This window comes from Stenella coeruleoalba, assembly GCF_951394435.1.
Source record: "Stenella coeruleoalba genome assembly, chromosome: 9".
NCBI lineage: Eukaryota > Metazoa > Chordata > Mammalia > Artiodactyla > Delphinidae > Stenella > Stenella coeruleoalba.
In genome coordinates, this window is record NC_137155.1 from 64,704,115 (window position 1) to 64,721,369 (window position 17,255).

General features: G+C 44.6%; 1 protein-coding gene across 10 annotated transcripts in view; it reads right to left on the reverse strand.

The window, feature by feature from the left end:
* The window catches only part of ELMO1 (engulfment and cell motility 1), a 777,407-nt gene that overhangs the window by 46,317 nt on the left and 713,835 nt on the right, over positions 1–17,255 (reverse strand). For all 10 annotated transcript variants that reach the window (XM_079930925.1, XM_079930920.1, XM_079930924.1 and 7 more), the window contains one exon: positions 4,709–4,872. In XM_079930925.1, coding sequence (XP_079787051.1) covers positions 4,709–4,872 — 164 coding nt within the window. The remainder of the gene's footprint in view (positions 1–4,708; positions 4,873–17,255) is intronic.

Consider the following 17,255-nt stretch of genomic DNA (forward strand, 5'->3'; position numbering starts at 1 on the left):
CATGCTACAATCTTATTTACCATGTTTATCATCTATTTCTCCCCATTTAAATATAATCACTACAAGGGTGATAATTGTATCTGTTCTCTTCACTGCTGAATTATCAACACACAGAACAGTACCTGGCAAGTGGCAGGTACTTGATAAGTGTTTGTCAAGTGCACTGAACACTGGCTTTAGCTACGAGAGCCGTGAGCAAAGCTTGTGGCCAATCTTTAGCAAGGATGCAGGTTTGCAGGATAGGCACTAGCCTTATTTCTGGCTCTATTTGCTTTTACTGTTTCTTTCTCACCTACTTTTACTGTACATTCTGAGATAAGATGAGGTATAAACAAATATATTCACAGTGTCAGTTTTACCATTTACATATTGACACTGTGACACTTGTTAAATTCTGGTTATCAGCTCGTAATAAGGGTGACCATTTCTCTGAGTGGATGTTATGTGCGGGGCATGTGCTAAGGGCTTTTCATGCACTATTTCATTGAGTCCTCCTAACAATCCAACGATGTGGACACTTTTATCATCTTCACTTTTAGACGTAAGAAAAACAGGTTTAGAATGGGTGACAGAACTTGACTAAAGAGCCACATTTGCAAATAATGGCCTTGGAATCTGGTCCTAGGTCTGTTAGCTCCTGGGTCTGGATTTTCCACATTTTGCTTCTCTGCTTCCCTGGTGTTTGTCCCTGCAGCTCCCCTTCCTCCAACATCATCGTAAATGACCTATTTTGGGACTATTCAAACTTTTTATATCCATGAACTCGGATTAATTGTGTGGATGGACTTATCCTTCCCATAAAGTCACACTAAGTAGAAAATAACAAATACCTCCTTCTGAAATAATAAGTCAAGAGCTAAGAAATAAGAGTTTCTTCAACCCACTGAATACACAGTCTCCCAAAATATTTGGTCACTTGCAGTTTGCATTTTCCTTCTCAGGAAATATAAACGTTTTATAAAAACAAGACACATGCCCAAGGGATCTTCATGGCGCTGAGATTTGCCTCCGTGCTGCGTGCAGCAGCCAGGTGACGGGGAAGGGCAGCCGGCGGGGCTCCGCGCCAGCAGGCAAGCCCCAGCCGAGCCACTGCCCCGTCTGCAAAATGAAAAGCTTGAACGGGATGACCTTAAAGATGCTCTTCAGTTCTAAAATTTGAATATCCTCACCCCCAAGCTTGAGTTAGATGTGTTTCCTGTGTGCTCTAGTGACAACCCCCCCGCCTGTGCTTCCTCCCACCTGGCCCTGAGCACAGTCCCTGATAATCCCTCCAGACCCCAGCTTCGAAGTCTGGCACAGGGACGGCCAAGGGTCTGGTTCTCTGCCCGTCCCAGCACCTCAGGCTGGGCCTGGCAGGTAGGAGTCACTCAATACACATTTGTTAAATGAATGACTGAAGACTATCGTACATGGTCTATGCCTTTTCTTTCTTGACTCGGGCTTATCCTATAAGCCACTGTGACAGCATTTGGACTTCATCTAACCCCACGGTGAGCTCCTGTCTAGCAGATCATTCTAACAGACAGAGCATCGCTGGAGAAGAAGCTGGAGGCTGGTACCCTCCTGCCTGTTTTAAGGGCTCTGGGATAACGACCAGGCTGGTTCATGGCCTCCCCCGTGAAATGCTGTAGCTCTGACAAGTCTTTGTGACTTTACTGCAACTATACCCAGAGCTCCGGTGGACCGTGGTGCTTTTCAGTCCTGTGGCCGAGTGATGATGCCGAAGTTACGTATAACAGGAGATTTCCTTAATATTTCCATTGCTTCTCTCTAAATAATAAGCGTAATGTAAGAGTTTCTTATAATAAAGGGAAAAGAGACTTCAGAATGTCACAGGCAGAGCCTTGGGAAGTAAAGTTATGAAGCCAAAGCAGGAGCAAAGTTTTCATACTTGACAAGCAGTTAACAGTCTTACTTGGAACAAAGTCACGGTCAAACGTTAATTTAGAATCGCTTGGCCTTAACTGAAGTGGTCCCTCAAGTCTCCCTTTAGGTTTTAAGAATTGTTGTCAAAAGCACAATAAAACTCCTTGTGTTCACACATCTGCTGAAACAGACATTATTATATCCAACATTTTAGTATTGTAGGCCCTGGGATGGGGCAAGGCGCCACTGTCCCTCCTTGCAAGACAGAAACTGCATCAGGTATCACCTCACATTGGTCAGAATGGCCATCATCAAAAAATCTACAAATAATAAGTGCTGGAAAGGGTGTGGAGAAAAGGGAACCCTCCTACACCGTTAGTGGGAATGTAAATTGGTGCAGCCACTAGGGAGAACAGCATGGAGGTTCCCTAAAAAGTTAAAAAATAGAGCTACCATGTAATCCTGCAATCCCACTCCTGGGCATATATCCGGAGAAAACCATAATTTGAAAAGATGCATGCACCCCAGTGTTCACGGCAGCACTGTTGACAACAGCCAGGACACAGCTAAATGCCATCAATGGAGGAGTGGATAAAGAAGATGTGGTATATACATACCATGGAATACTACTCAGCCGTAAACAAAATGAAACAATACCATTTGCAGCAACATGGATGGACCTAGAGGTTATCATGCTAAGTGAAGCTAGACAAACAGAGAAAGACAAATATCTTATGAAATCACTTATACGTGGAATCTAAAAAAAAAGAATGATATAAATGAACTTATGTACAAAATAGAAATAGACCCACAGACATAGAAAACAAACTTGTGGTTACCAAGGGGGAAGGGGAGGGATAAATTAGGAGTTTGGGATTAACATATAAACACTGCTATGTATGAAACAGATAACCAGCAAGGACCTACTGTATAGCACAGGGCACTATTCTCAATATTCTGTAGTAACCTATAAGGGAAAAGAATCTGAAAAATTATCTATCTACCTATCTGAAACTAAATCACTTTGCTGTACACGTGAAACTAACACAACATTGTAAATCAACTATACTTCAGTAAAAAGATTAAAAAAAAGAAAGAAACACTATCTTGGAGGAGTCATTTATTTGAAGTTCTTTCTACTTGGTATATGGGGCTGTTAACTTCTAGTTGAGGACCAAAGCAAAACCCCAGCTCTGCCTCTCATGAGAGCTGCCTGCTGCCCAGTGTGGGTATAGTTTAATGCAGATGCGAGCCAAAGACCCTGAGGAAGCATTTCCCCTCCCCTGCTGCCTAACTTCATCCCCACTAAAGCCTGCAGTTCTGCTCTGCAGCTTCTAATGGTGCTTCTTAAGGCTTGAAAACAAACACAAAGTAGACACTATAGCTTGGCTATGGTTTTTTCTGTGTACTTTTTAAAACTTCATCTTAGTCTTGCACTTGGCAAAGGAGCTCTGGTAGGGTAGATGAAGAATTAGCTAAGGGATCAGTGGGCTGGAGTTCAAGTCCTGGTTCTCCACTTGTCAACAAGGTCCTCCCTTCTCTAGACTATATCCTGGTCCTCAAATGGGAATAAGGTTGGCCTACCTCACACAGGTGTGAGGAAATGAAATAGCATGAGGAGGTGCTTTGCAAACTGCCAATCATTAAACACAAATATATGAAAGCAGGAAACAGAAAGGGGGAAGAAAGAAAAAGAATCACAGAGAAAGGTTTAAGATGAACTTCATGACACCTATGATGTAAGACGGCTTCATCGAAAGCTCAGAAGAAGCTGTGTCCAGCCTTCCGAGGGAACAATAAGAATAAATGTCAAACACCTTCCTTACCCCCAAGCCTGTTTCCTATTCCCTTCCTTATAAATGATAAAGGTAACAGCGCTGACATAGCTCTTAGAAAAGAACAAGGGAAGATAAAGAGGCCAATACTAAGAAAGATAAAGCAAACAAAATAGTCTAAAACAGTGTTCATGTTCAAGGTTCAGAACATCTTAAAGATGGAGATTCATGAAATTACACAACCGTTGCAAGTGCATCTGATACAAAGTCCTATAAAAAGGGGTCCCCCCCCAGGGGACTTCCCTGGTGGCACAGTGGTTGAGAGTCCGCCTGCCGATGCAGGGGACACGGATTCGTGCCCCGGTCCGGGAAGATCCCACATGCCACGGAGCGGCCGGGCCCGTGAGCCATGGCCACTAAGCCTGCGTGTCCAGATCCTGTGCTCCACAGCGGGAGAGGCCACAACAGTGAGAGGCCCGTGTACCACAAAAAAAAAAAAAAAAAAAAAAAGGGGTCCCCTGATTCTCCACCTTAGGCCTGTGGGTTGATAGTCACAATAGCCATATGAGACGTTCTGACTCAAAGCAGAGCCAACGGGGCAGGGAGAAAGTGGGTCTCTCTCTTCCTCTCAAGCTGGCTCTCCCTCCCTCCTACTCATGATACTTCAATGTTCATATTACTTTAATTATTGGTAGGTCTCACTCTGGCTGGGGCAGAACATCTTGCCACTCAAGGGTAGCTACATAGAATATAGCTTCATGGGCAAAACAAAGTTGTCCCAAGTATTACAGAAGGTTTCAAACTTTTCAGCTGCAAATTCTTGGTGGACTCGTCAGTAACTGGGCCACTTCTTGGTTTAGATCCTTCTGCCAGCACCTGTCCCCATCTCCTCCTAGCCCACCCCTGCCCAGCTTTTCTCAAGGAGTTGCTGAGACTTCAGGAACTGAGTAGAGCTCTTTTGCTGGCTTTCATAAAGAGCTCACAATACAGCCCAGCTGCGTGATAAGCTTTCACTCTAGAAATGGTGCGTCAGAGCCTTTGAGAGGTAGGGGTCAGGGGTAACTTACAAAATCGGGCGAGACTGGAAGTCTTCCTGGTTCATCCTCTCAGACTGGCGGATTTTCAGGATCTCGGTGTAGCTCAGGTTCTGCAGTTTGCTCTTGAACTGGTCCAGGGAGCTAGGCTTGGTTGTAAGAGCTCTCATAACCTGCTCCTTCACCACCTGCATTACCTGTGAGATTAAAGGAAGACCATAATTTTCCTGGGGATTGAACTTACCCATTCAGAAAAGTCTTCCACAGATAACGGTTCCCTACCCACTGATCCCTTTAGTTTGCACTCTCAGCCCTAACTTCGAGAGTGCTTTTCCAAAGAGTCAACTACCATGATGTGCAGCTTCTATCTTCTCCTGTACCGCTGGAACCGCAAGGAAGGAGGTGGATTGACTAACTATGAAATGGGGGGGGGACTGTGGGAGACTTGGGGTGGGAGGATATATGCATATTCATTTGCTTGATATATTACATGACTGTAAACAACGCAAATTCAAGAGCGAAAGAAGTCCAAGCAACAGCTAGAAGTCTGCATAATCATTATTTTTTTCCAGGAGAAAATCGCTGAGACACAATTAACTGTGGAAGTTTGGTTGGCACCGGTTCAAGTGAATGTGAAATAATACCCACACCCACCCCCTCCTGGATTGCTTTCCCCATGTAGTTAAGGCCTGAGTGTTCATACAAATGATGTATTTGGAAATGTGCATGTGGTATTGCCTCTTTGAGCCAGGCACTAAAAAAAGAGGTCTACTGAATTAGAATAGATATATCCCATTGGAAACCTCAAGAAAGAAGAATATGGTAATTTTCTGCTTTAGAACAGGTCCAGCCCACAAGGAGGCAATTAACCATTGCCTCTATTAATGTGGATTTATCTTCATCAGAATATCTAGAGCAGGAAAAGACCAGAAAACACACAGAGGCATCCAAGAGACTGTAATCTTGCTGCTGCTTTTTTTAATCTTACATTACAGATGAGAACAACAATTGTTACCCTTGATAACGTACCTACTATGTGCCAGATACTAAGGAAGGTGCTTTATATATATTCCTCCTCTTAATCTACTCAAATCCACGAGGTAGATATTATCACCTTTTACATTTCCATATGAAGAAACTGAAGCTTCGAAACCTTAAGTTAACTAGTTCAAAATCATACAGCTGATTGGTAGGTGAGTGAGCTGAGATTGGAACTTAGGACTGTAAACACTGTATTATACTGCACCCCGTACCACCATTTTTGGGTTGTTTGCAACTTACAAATAAGAAAAAATCACAAATGCACCTCAATTATGTGCTAGGTTCTGTGCCAGGCACTTTGCTGTTCATCACCTCATTTAATCCTCTTTCTGATACAGCAGCGTAGGTGTTTTTAAACGCTATTTTAAAGATAAGAAAAATGGACTCAGTACTCTGTGGGAAAAGGATCTGAAAAAGAATAGGTATATGACTATGCATAATTATATCACTTTGCTGTATGCCTGAAACCAACACAATACTGTAAATCAACTATACTCCAATATAAGATACAAATTTTTTTAAAAAGGTTAAGAAAATGGAGACTGAGAAGGACTGAGAACTTGTCCAAGGTCACAGATACCTAGTTGAATTCTAAGATACCCGTATGGTGTTCAGAGCATACACTGGGTGTTGAACAGCCCTGGGGTACCTCTCCTGTCACTATAAATGTGATCTCAGTATGCTCCTACGGCTTCTAATCAGTTGTTCATTCAACGATTCACGCATGGTGGATACTTCAGTAATTGTTCACTGACTAGTCCCACCAAAATGCCACTTTCATGAAATGTTATTGTAATAGAAGTAACAGTTTGACAGCACGGAAAAGACTGAGGCAATTCAGAACTTTCAAACCTGCCTGATGGCCAGGTGATGGGAAAAATCTCACTACCTTGGGACATATTAGACAGCTGAAATATCCTCCAAACATGGGACAGCTCCTTGCACTTGCTGAGCTCTATTTAATGGTGCTGCCCCCTCTCTGATGGTGCAGGTTGCTTTCTCCAAGTGTATGTCTCTCCTATAGCAGTCCTATCGTGTGAGGAGCTGTCCAGTGATCTGCTGGGGTCTAGAGACATCGGGAGGCTGAACAAGAAAGTCAGTCCTCCTTGGTAGCAAAACCCAATATGCCTTCAGAAAAACCTGAGCATCAGGGGAACCCACAAGCCCATGAGTCCCCTCAGCTCAGGGATGCCCGATATCCTCACTCTTTAGTCATCTGCGTACACATTGCTTGCAGTGTCCTCGTGTAACCAGGAATCCCATGTCAACCGCATTTTCCTTTAGTCAACTGAACATGGCTGAACCAAGGGTAAGATAAGCCACTGGTGGCTGCGAGACAAACAGGTCTATCTATTTTCAAGTGATATCAACCCTCATTTTTCCTTATATGCTTCTGACCTTTAGGAATCCATGTCCACAGTAAGAATACCCTCTACTAGGTAACCTATTTGCATTTTCATAGGGGCTATCTGGGAAGCAATACTTTATCACAAGAAATAAATCTAATGGCAGGAATCTCGGGAAACTGCAGACGAAACAGTGAAGGATAACAGATCTGTATCATCCACTTATGGATCTGTTTTATCCAGTAGGCACCACTATTCTCAGAGGACCTGCGTGCCATGCTTGCCCTGTGAAGAAGAGGTTGCTGGTGATAACAGTGATATACAAGGCATGAAGGCAACTGTCTTCCAGACCACTGACTCATGGGAGTTTCTAGGGCCATGGCTGGGCTGCTCTCTTCAGTATAACTCAACTGGTTATTAGCTTACTATAAATCAGACTGTATTGATAGAAGCTATTACCAAAAATCTGCTCGAGAAGCATTATTTGTGACGTCAGTACAGCAAATGTTGCTGAGTGCTTACCATGTGTCTATGCTGGGTGGACAGTATAAGGGACATTAAGGCCCTTGCCTTAATGTGAACGAAGGGTCTAATAAGAGAGCCAGGACGGACAAAGATATGACAGCAGGAGTGTGGACGAGACAGAGCAGGTGGACTGATGAACACTGCTGGCAGGGGGGGAAGGTATTTCAGAGAAGAAGACATCACATGGATTTTGCAGAAAGAATGGCTGTTCAGTGGTATGGAAATAGGTAAATAATATGGAAATGACCACATCTTAGCCACTTGGAACCTGGGCTGTATCTGAATTGGAACCAGTTACATAAACATTGTTTCATGCCCCCAGCATAACAGCAGAGAGGAAAATTTCCAGTTGACCTTCCACCTGATCTGCTTCTTTAGTTACTCAGGCAAAATGCTAAATTTGGAATGCTTCACAGATTTTGAGATTGTTACCATCTCATATCATGCAGTATAAATGGGGCTAAATTTGGTCCAGGCTGAATTATAACACTTTGCAGTTTCATGTGAGGGGCACCACAGGAGCTGCCCCTTTCCTCATTTAGAGAAACTCTGAGTTGAGCCGAGGAGGTAACTGTCATCTCCTAATGTTATTTGACCTTCTGGTGGGAGGTAAGACACGTAAGAGAGACAAAGATATAGCCATTTGAATGCCAAAAATGAAGAAGCGATTTTAAAATAGAATCAGGTTAATGCTGAGAGAGTTTTAGAGCTATCTCCACTTCCCTTGTTTTATAGATAAGAAGACAGAAGCCCAGAGGGCCCGGTGATTCCCCTTCTTCATGTGTTTCTTAAGGTGTGTCAGAGATGACAGTCACCAGACTACATGTGACTAGACACAATGATCATGCTAGTAAGTGGGCATGTGACATGAACTGACCAATCAGCATCCTTCCCCAGACTTTCCTGACTTGACTTGAGGCATAGCTGAAGCATGTTCTTTTCCCCTCAAACTGAGACCTGTAAGACTGTCCCTTAATATTTGGGAAAGTGGAAGATAATGAGACCAATGCCAGTAGAATCAGATGGAAGAAAGTGTGTGTGTGTGTGTGTGTGTGTGTGTGTGTGTGTGTGTGTGTGTGTGTGTGAAAGAATGTGTTAATGGTGACGCCATATTCAACCACAAAGTCAGTTCGACCCTGACATTTGCTGGTTTGGTTACATAAGCCTTTTTCTTTTCTTAAAATGGTTTGAATGGGATTCTTGTCACTTTCAACCAAAGATCTCAACAAATACATGCAATGAAGTATGCAGGAGTACCAGCTTATGGGGCTGAGGTTGCCCAGATTGGAGAAAAAATAGGAGAAGGAAGTTGGATAGAAAAAACAAAGCTGCTTTGATAAGAAATAACTTAAAAAATCATATTCATTTATATGCTCATGGTTGTACCTTTGCATGGAAATGATGATAATCCCCTATGTAAGTATGGGAAACTTTGTAGCTCCTACTTATATCTTATGCTTAAAATCCAGTTGGAGTTCCATTTCTCTGGCTTAAGACTTCGATCCCTGCTAGATGTAGGCATCCACAGGTGGAACAATTCTTTAAATCCCCAGCAATCATTTACACTTCAATTTGAAGAAAATACAGCCCATTTCCTAAGAGTAGGTTGATAGGGGAGACGAGGTCTAGAGGGCCCTGGCCCTAGGGAAAGGGATGCAAGTGGTAGGTATACAGCATAATACAGAAGCCAAAGACTGGTTTTACCTACTTCACAGTTTTGCTTGGCACTGGCCATTGACCATTGTTCTATGGTCACTCCGTGTGCCAAGCACAGTGACCCCCACGGCAGATGTCATTGTTTTTTTAAGAAGGGACAAAATAGTCAGACAGGTCAACTAGTCTTCTATTCCTTTGCAAAGTAGCTTCTACCAAGATTAGAATTGATGGCGTAAAGTCTCTGTTAATGCTCTATGCGTGCGATTTAAATCAAGACTCTCACAACCACCATCCTTAAACTCTGTCCTCTTTGGAAATTATCTGACCTTTAATCACTGTTTGAAAAACCCACAGATGGCGCTGCAGGGGTATCAGCAAATCAATGAACTTAAAACTTCTTCATTACAACATGTGCTTTACAGTGTGTTTTCAAAGAAAACATACTCTTAGAATCTGAATTTGGTATTGACATTACTTAATCCAGGTCCGAACCTTGCCTGTGGTCTGAGCCGTGTGTTTCTGGAGTTTTCCCAGCACATGTTTGCTGTAATAACGTCACACGTTAAATACAAAAGAAGTTGGGGGGGCGGTCTCACAAGACACTTGTACTTCAAATGGAGAAAACCTTTTGGCTCCTCAGAGCGGATTAAAGGGTGTAAGTGCTGGGGATCCCTGAATAGAAGCGAGCATGCTGTTGGTCTAACTGTACGCTCTGGTTTCATCGTTGTTAACTGAAATGTGCTCCGGATCCTCTGAGCCCCCACATGCTTGTGGTCTCGTCACCTTTGACCCTGCCTTTAGAGCCACACCTTTATCCAGCATCGTTCATCCATTTATTCAACAACTGTTTTTGAGCACCTACAATGTACAAGGCCCTGTGAGCGAGCGCTTGTGCTGAATGAACTCCCGGTCTGGGAGAGTGAAAGACACGCACATACTTGCCTCCCCCAAGAGAGTAAGTGACGTCACAGTGGAGCAGGGGCAAGGTGTTTATCCCCCAAATACTTACGGAGCCCCTCTCGAGGGCCAGCGGGCTGAGGGTATGGCACGGGGACTTTGGCTGGGGCTTAAGGAGAAGCAAGATGTGGACACAAAGAGGTGCAGGGAAGGAGCCAGTCTTGGTGGGGGAAACAGCATGAACCTTGGCTCGGAAGGAGGAGACTACAGCTCTGGGTGGGGAAGAGTGGCTGGTGGTTTCGTTTAGTTGGACGAATGAGGTGGGGCTGCAAGGTAAGGCTGGGCAGATGGTGGATGGCTTTGCTGGTTAAGATGAAAACCGTGGATTGTTTCTTCTGTTACTAATGATAAATCATCAGAGGATTTGGGGAGGTATGATGGGATTCAATAATAGAAAGTAGGCTGGGACACATGCGAAGGAATCTTTATTCCTGGTCCAGCTGGGGAAAGGAGGGATGTCAGCAAAGTCTACATGGTTGAGACAAAATTGTTGCTGGGACTTGAAGGATGAACGGGAGTTATGAGGTGAAGGAAGAGGAAAGGGGAATCCAGGCAGAGGGACCGGCAAGAACAAAGGCAGAAGGTAGGCAGTGCATGACTCAGGTATTAAAGAAAATATGCTTTTGGAGCCCACGTTGGTAGTTTTCAGCAAACAGTTGGGTACTGGGTTCAGGATAGTTTCACAGCCTTTAGAGCTCAGCGCACACAATTTTGAAGCCAGGCTGCAGACTTCCTCAAGACACTCAATCCCTCCCAGACTCATTTGCATCATCTCTAAACTGGGAGAACAAATCATTTGGGATTCATCAGGTTATTGTTACTGAGATGAAGCCTAACACCCTTTAAGGTACATTGTAGATATTTAGCAAACGTGAGTTCCCCTTCTCAAGCCTTAGTTTGCTCATGTAAAGTGGAAGCACTGACACAGTAGCACGCATACTACTATGCATGCTACTATGTAAGCACAGTACAGAGTTCGCAGGGCTGTTGCAAAATCTATTCAAGGTATTACATGCAAAGTACCTGATACATTAAATGGAACATACTAGAATCACAACAAATGTGAGTTCTCTTACCTTCTGATAATGAAGTTATGTCAGAGGTTTCTCCTATAAAAATATTCCCAGACCACATCTGTACCACCTGGGAAATTGCTAGAAATTCAACTCCTCGGCCCACCCCAGACCCACTGAATGAGAAACTCTAGGAGTGGGGCTAGGAATCAGTGTTTCAACAGCTGCTCCGGGTGATTCAGATACACCCTCAAGTGTGAGAACCTCTGATCTCAGCAGACCTCCAGCACCACTTCTGAGCCTTCAGTATGGCCTCTGTAGCAATTCTTGTCATATCACTGTAGAGCAGTTAAGTTAGTGATTGGTGTACCTTTCACCCCATCTAGACTGTAAATCCCTGGAGAGGAGGCACTGTTTCTTATTTGTATTGTGGCCCACGGGACTTAGCCAGTATCTTCCAGACTGTAATGATGCATATGTTCAACATCAAAGATTCTCAGGCTCCTACCCTTCATCTGTAGAATTAAACAAATGCATCCTTAACAGAACTGTAAGACTGTTAACAGGGTTTTCAAAGAATACTTCTATACAGCCTAAAGAATAACATCTGCGGCTCTGAGATGGTGTTGTAGGGTTCCAGAGGGCATTCTGGGCTTCCTTCCAGAGCTGAGCTGGAAGGGGCTGATCTGAAGCTGAGTGGAGGGTTTCTGAAGAAGCCACAGCAGTACACCACTAAAGGAGGGTCAGCGCTTACAAAAAAGTGCAATTTCCCCAATCCATGGTGCCCATTAAATGGATTTATCTTCATGATGGAGAGAAAAGGCTGTCTTGGAGAAGACAGATGCCAACACAGTCCAGCTTTAAAATGACTCATGGCGGACAGTTCTCATCGCTGGGCTTTAGGACTGGATCAGTTTTATTCCCAAGAATGTTCTTTTTTTTTTTTTTTTTTTTTTTGCGGTACGCGGGCCTCTCACTGTTGTGGCCTCTTCCACTGTGGAGCATAGGCTCTGGACGCGCAGGCTCAGCGGCCATGGCTCACGGGCCCAGCCGTTCCGCCGCATGCGGGATCTTCCCGGACCGGGGCACGAACATCGGCAGGCGGACTCTCAACCACTGCGCCACCAGGGAAGCCCAAGAGTTGGTTTTTTAAACAGTGTTCTCAACTCTCCCCCTGAATGGTTTCAGGGACTGGAAGATGCTTTGGCCCACCTTTGCACCCTCCTGCCATACCTCCCACTGGGGTTTGACCAGTGCAGTCCCCTGCTGACGGGTCTGGCTCTCCGGGGCCCCTTGGGGTCGGCTTAATGCAACTGAACAGAAAGTGTTCTGAAATCACAGAGGGTCAGCTCAGCTGGTGTGCAACCTCCAGCCCATCCTCGATCTCATCATATGTCCTCAATTACACCAGATGAATTTGAAATAGTTTGTTCATTAATAAAGGCAAAAGAGTGCCTCTGCACTTCACAGAGGATGTGATCTAATCCTGGCATGCAGTAATCATAAGAATCAGCAAGCTATTTAACTTTTCCTTGTCTCTGTTGCTCCAGTGGGTCTTAACAGCCCTCTGAGGTCTGAGCTCCTGTGGGCATCCCTCTGAGGGGTTGATGATGACTTAATTCTGGGCCAAAGGCCAGCGCTGTGTGTGACGTGGACAGTGAGGTCACCGTGACTGTTCCTCCCTAAGATGGTATTTCCGAACCCAGCAAATACTAGGCTTGTTATGCATCACGTTAAAAGCCAAGATTTGTACCCAAGAGCTGAGAATAAGAACAGTTCGCTGTAGACTGGGACTGTCCATTGGTTTCACTTCTCCCAAGTTCGAGTCTGGAATGCAAACTGCTTATAGCCAAGGCCTGTTCTCGGGACACTTCGTATCTGTACTGTGCCCGTAATGCAACTCTGGGTTACATTATGTCTTTGGTGAGTGATGAAAAACTAGGTAGCAATGATCAAACTAATGGAACTACCTGGGCTTAGGAACCTGAATGTTCATGAAAGTTGGGAACTTTGCTCTGAGGATTATAGTTTTCAGGAGTGGTGTGATGTTCACTCACCTCTTGAATATCTGTCCCTTCCTCTACTTCATGTCATTCTCACTGACTCGTCCCTGGACCCCTGCCCCATTACCTGTCCAGGTTTACCCAACAACCTCTGACTTCAACTTTACCCCTTCCAGCCCCTCCTCACAGAGGCCAGATTATTTCCCAAATGCAAATCTGATCACATCGTTTGCTTGGTTCAGCATTGCCTGCAGGTGAAGACCAGCTCCTCTAGTGTGACCACACGGGCCCTCGTGGTTACCTTCCACTCCCACCCCCCCAACCGATGCCTCCTACATGGAACCACCCTTCAGACCCCATGACCTATAGCCGCACTGAGGTCCTCTCAGTGCCTCGAGCGTCACCCCGTGCCTTCATTTGTGCTCTCCGTTCCACCTGTGACTAATGCCCTCCTTTCTAACACTTGCTCATTCTTCAGTTCTAGAAATCCATTTCTGACCTGCAGCCCTCCCCCTAAAGGCAACGTAGGACCACATATTCTCCCATCATAGGACTGTTCCATAATGTCATGGGCTGTGTCCTTGGTTACTCTTGCATATCCAGAGTCTGCATGATCCGATCACATAGTAATTGACAAAATGTCTGTTTAATTTATGACTGATGGACTCGACAAATGATTAAAAGAAAGAAATAGCCTCAAAACCAGGAATTCCCAACCCTCAGTCTACAACAAAATGTAAAACGTACCTCTGCCTGGCCTCACCCCCAGAGATTCTGATTCATCTGGTCTGGAATGGGTTCCAGACACTGGTCATGCTCTACAAAGCCACCCAGTGGGTACTAATGTGCATCTGGGGTTGAGGGCTACTGGTCTAAATGAGGAGACGTAAGAAGGTAGGAAGGAGCTATGATGGTTGCCATTCTTAGGAAAAGAGAAAGGGACATGCGACCTTCCCTTAGAAATGTCAATGTAACTTACAGATGAGAAGCCCAGGCCTCAGCTTGTTACTGCCCTCAGTTCCCCCAAGGGGTGGCCTTTGGGTACCAGCTACAGTGGGGACAAGATGAGTGCTCTCACCTGGGAAGTCACAGAGATGGTCAGGAGAGCGTGTCTGCTCTGAGCATGCTTGGGTAGGGCTCTTAGAAGCCACCTCCACTCGGTGGGCTGCTTCTCACCGAGGCAGCCACAGCCACTGTGGTGAGAGCATCTGCCTACCTGGCTCAGGTGTCTCTTAAGGGCTTTTTTTAGCAAGGGCAGCCACCGTCTCCCCAGTAAACCCACAATCCGCTGGGCAGCAATCAGCATCAGTGTTTCCGGATACAGGGCAGTAGCCCGAGTGCCGCCCCTGAGCGGGCAAGCCGTTAGCAGCGTCCAGATGGGCCTGGGGAACCTGACGGAGGATTGTTATTAGAGAGAGTATAGAAGATGACTTTTCAGACTCACCCGGAGAGCAAAACAGATGGCACCGGAGCAGTTAGAAAGGGAGCTAGCTGCTTGGTACTGCTGTTTGCTTGCTGAGAACGTCCCCTGGTTTTAGCTACAAATAAAGTAGGAATCAGATGGCAAGGGTAGTGATGCTTAGTCAGCTCCAAGCATCCTGAGAATCTGATCATAATCCAAACCGAGAGCTCCGAGGGCTTTGCCATTAGCCCCCTAATAACTTATCATACAACACCTGACCTGCGATTCCCCGCAGATGCTATCTGGGTGATTTCACATTCCAAAGTCTAAGACACTAAGAGCTGCCCTCCTCCTCACAAGAAGGCATTTTAATTTAAGGTTTCAGGCATGTTTATAGCCAGTAAAAGAACTAAACCTTTCAACCAGCAATTAGTCTTAAAATCAATTAATGCTGGGTTTGTTGAAGAACAAAGGATATGGAAGAAACATCCTTCTCACTTTCTTCAGCAACCACAGGAAGCCAGCTCAAAAGAGGAAACAGAAAAGGTGAGGTTTGGGATCACTGCCTTCCCTCTGTATCCTGCCCTTGAGGGGAGAGAGATCAAGAGGCAAACAGTCCTGTGACCAAGCTTCCTTTCCCCACTGAAATGGGGAGACAAATTAATACAGCAATCAGGCTAGATTTGCAGGCTGGCTAACTAAGGCTCTGTTGGACAGCAGGAAGCTATTTTCACCAGTGTCTGAGGATGCTGGCCTCAGGCAAGCAAAGTCCACACCAATCATATTAGTGGGTGGCATTTAATCCACAGCTTTGAATAAACAACATGTCAAGTTAGTCAGTCAAAATATGGGACCATGAATGGTGAGAAGGGCAGAAACCAATGGTGCTGGTTTTCTGGCAGAGAAGGTTGAACTACTCTCTTCCAATAGGTTTGGGGGGAAATGGCTACAAATTTTTAATAATTCTGCTACTGTTGGTTTTCTAATGCTCGTTTACCAAACTTAGCCATACTTTGTCAAGCTCAAGTGTTGAAAGCAAAGACTTAGGCAAAGCTTCTGAAAGTTACAAAGAATGACCTTCCCAACGGGCCAGTCTCCCAAACTAGAGTTGCTACCGAGGTGCTGTGCTCTACGGTACCCTGGCTGACCACGGTGGGGGGTAGGGGCTGGACTGCCTCTCCTAGGAGCTCCCCAAAAGCAGGGGAGGAATTTTATTGAAGAAGTAACTGAGCCTGCAAGGAGTTTTCTTTTTTAAGTTCCACAATGATGATGCCCAAATACACGGTACTACATGATAAGCAATTTCCTAGGTCTGTTCATGGGTAAATGGCATCCACAGATACCCCTTTAAACATTATGGGCTGTTTACCAACAAATCTGAGATCCATTCACTGCCTTCTTCACTCATTCATGGGTAAGGTGTGAAGAAAAGCAGTGAACGGTGACCGTCTGCTCAGGTGTTGAGCTTCCCCCATGTGTCTCAACCTCTGTGGACGGTGGGATTTTACCCAATTCATCTCTGTGTGTCCAGCATCCAGTATGAGTTTCAAAAATATTCGCAGAGTGAATGAATGAGCTAAACGGAAAATGGACAGAAAAAATACCAGATAAATCAGCCCCAAACTATTCTAAAATTAATCAACCTTAGGAAATAAATGCACTGTCTACTGTCTCACATGGAGGTAAATCCTAAAGCCTCGCACATTTGGCTCTCCCAGCATACTTTGCATAAACTGTTAGATAGCGACAAACGAAAGGGGACAATGGGCCCCTCTGGAAGGGAGAGTTAATAAACTTTTTGTAAGCAGACTGCTCAGGCAAGACCACAGGGGATATGGGGTGGGAAAGGCAAGGTCTGGCTTCTATAAGCCAGCTCTGCCACCAGGCAAGGCTCCCGAACTCGGAGGACATGGGAATCGCTGCTTTGGCAAGTCACTCTAGAAGGACAGTGCCACCAAAAGGAAAGTGTTGGTGGAAGCTCCTCAGCACACACACCAGGCAGGGGGGATGGCCACGCAGTGGGACTTAAATGAAGCAGAGCCCACTGGTCTAAACTCTGACATACAGGGAAGGAATGTTCCTGCCACACTTGTCCAAATACTTTTCCCTTTCGGTATGCGTGAAATTAAGAGTGCGATATTTTGTTCCCACCCAGTAGTCTTACTTCATAAAAAAAGTAATTATAAACTTTAAAATTATGAAATATTTCAAACAGAAAATAATAGAGCAGATAATCATCCACCATGGCAATTTTATTTACGTCAACATTTTGCCGTATTTGTTTTAGATGTCTTTTTTAAAGATACAAAATGCCATAGGTGTCATCCTTTCCTCATTCTACTCTTGCCTGAGATCTATTCTTTCTGTAGATATTTTTATAATTCTACATATGCCTTATCCATAAATAACATGTAGTATTTTCTTGTGTTTTACAGTTTTAAAATGGTATATCAAATGTTTGTTTCTGTAGTTTACAGTGTGATATTATAAGCGGACCGTTCTTTGTTGAGAAATTTAGAACACTATGGTATGCTTTTTAATTTCCAAATAGATTCAGCTGAATCATCAACGAACACATTAAGAGTAAATATGTTTTATTTTCTAAATTTTCTCTAATAAGTTGTCGATGCTGGGTAT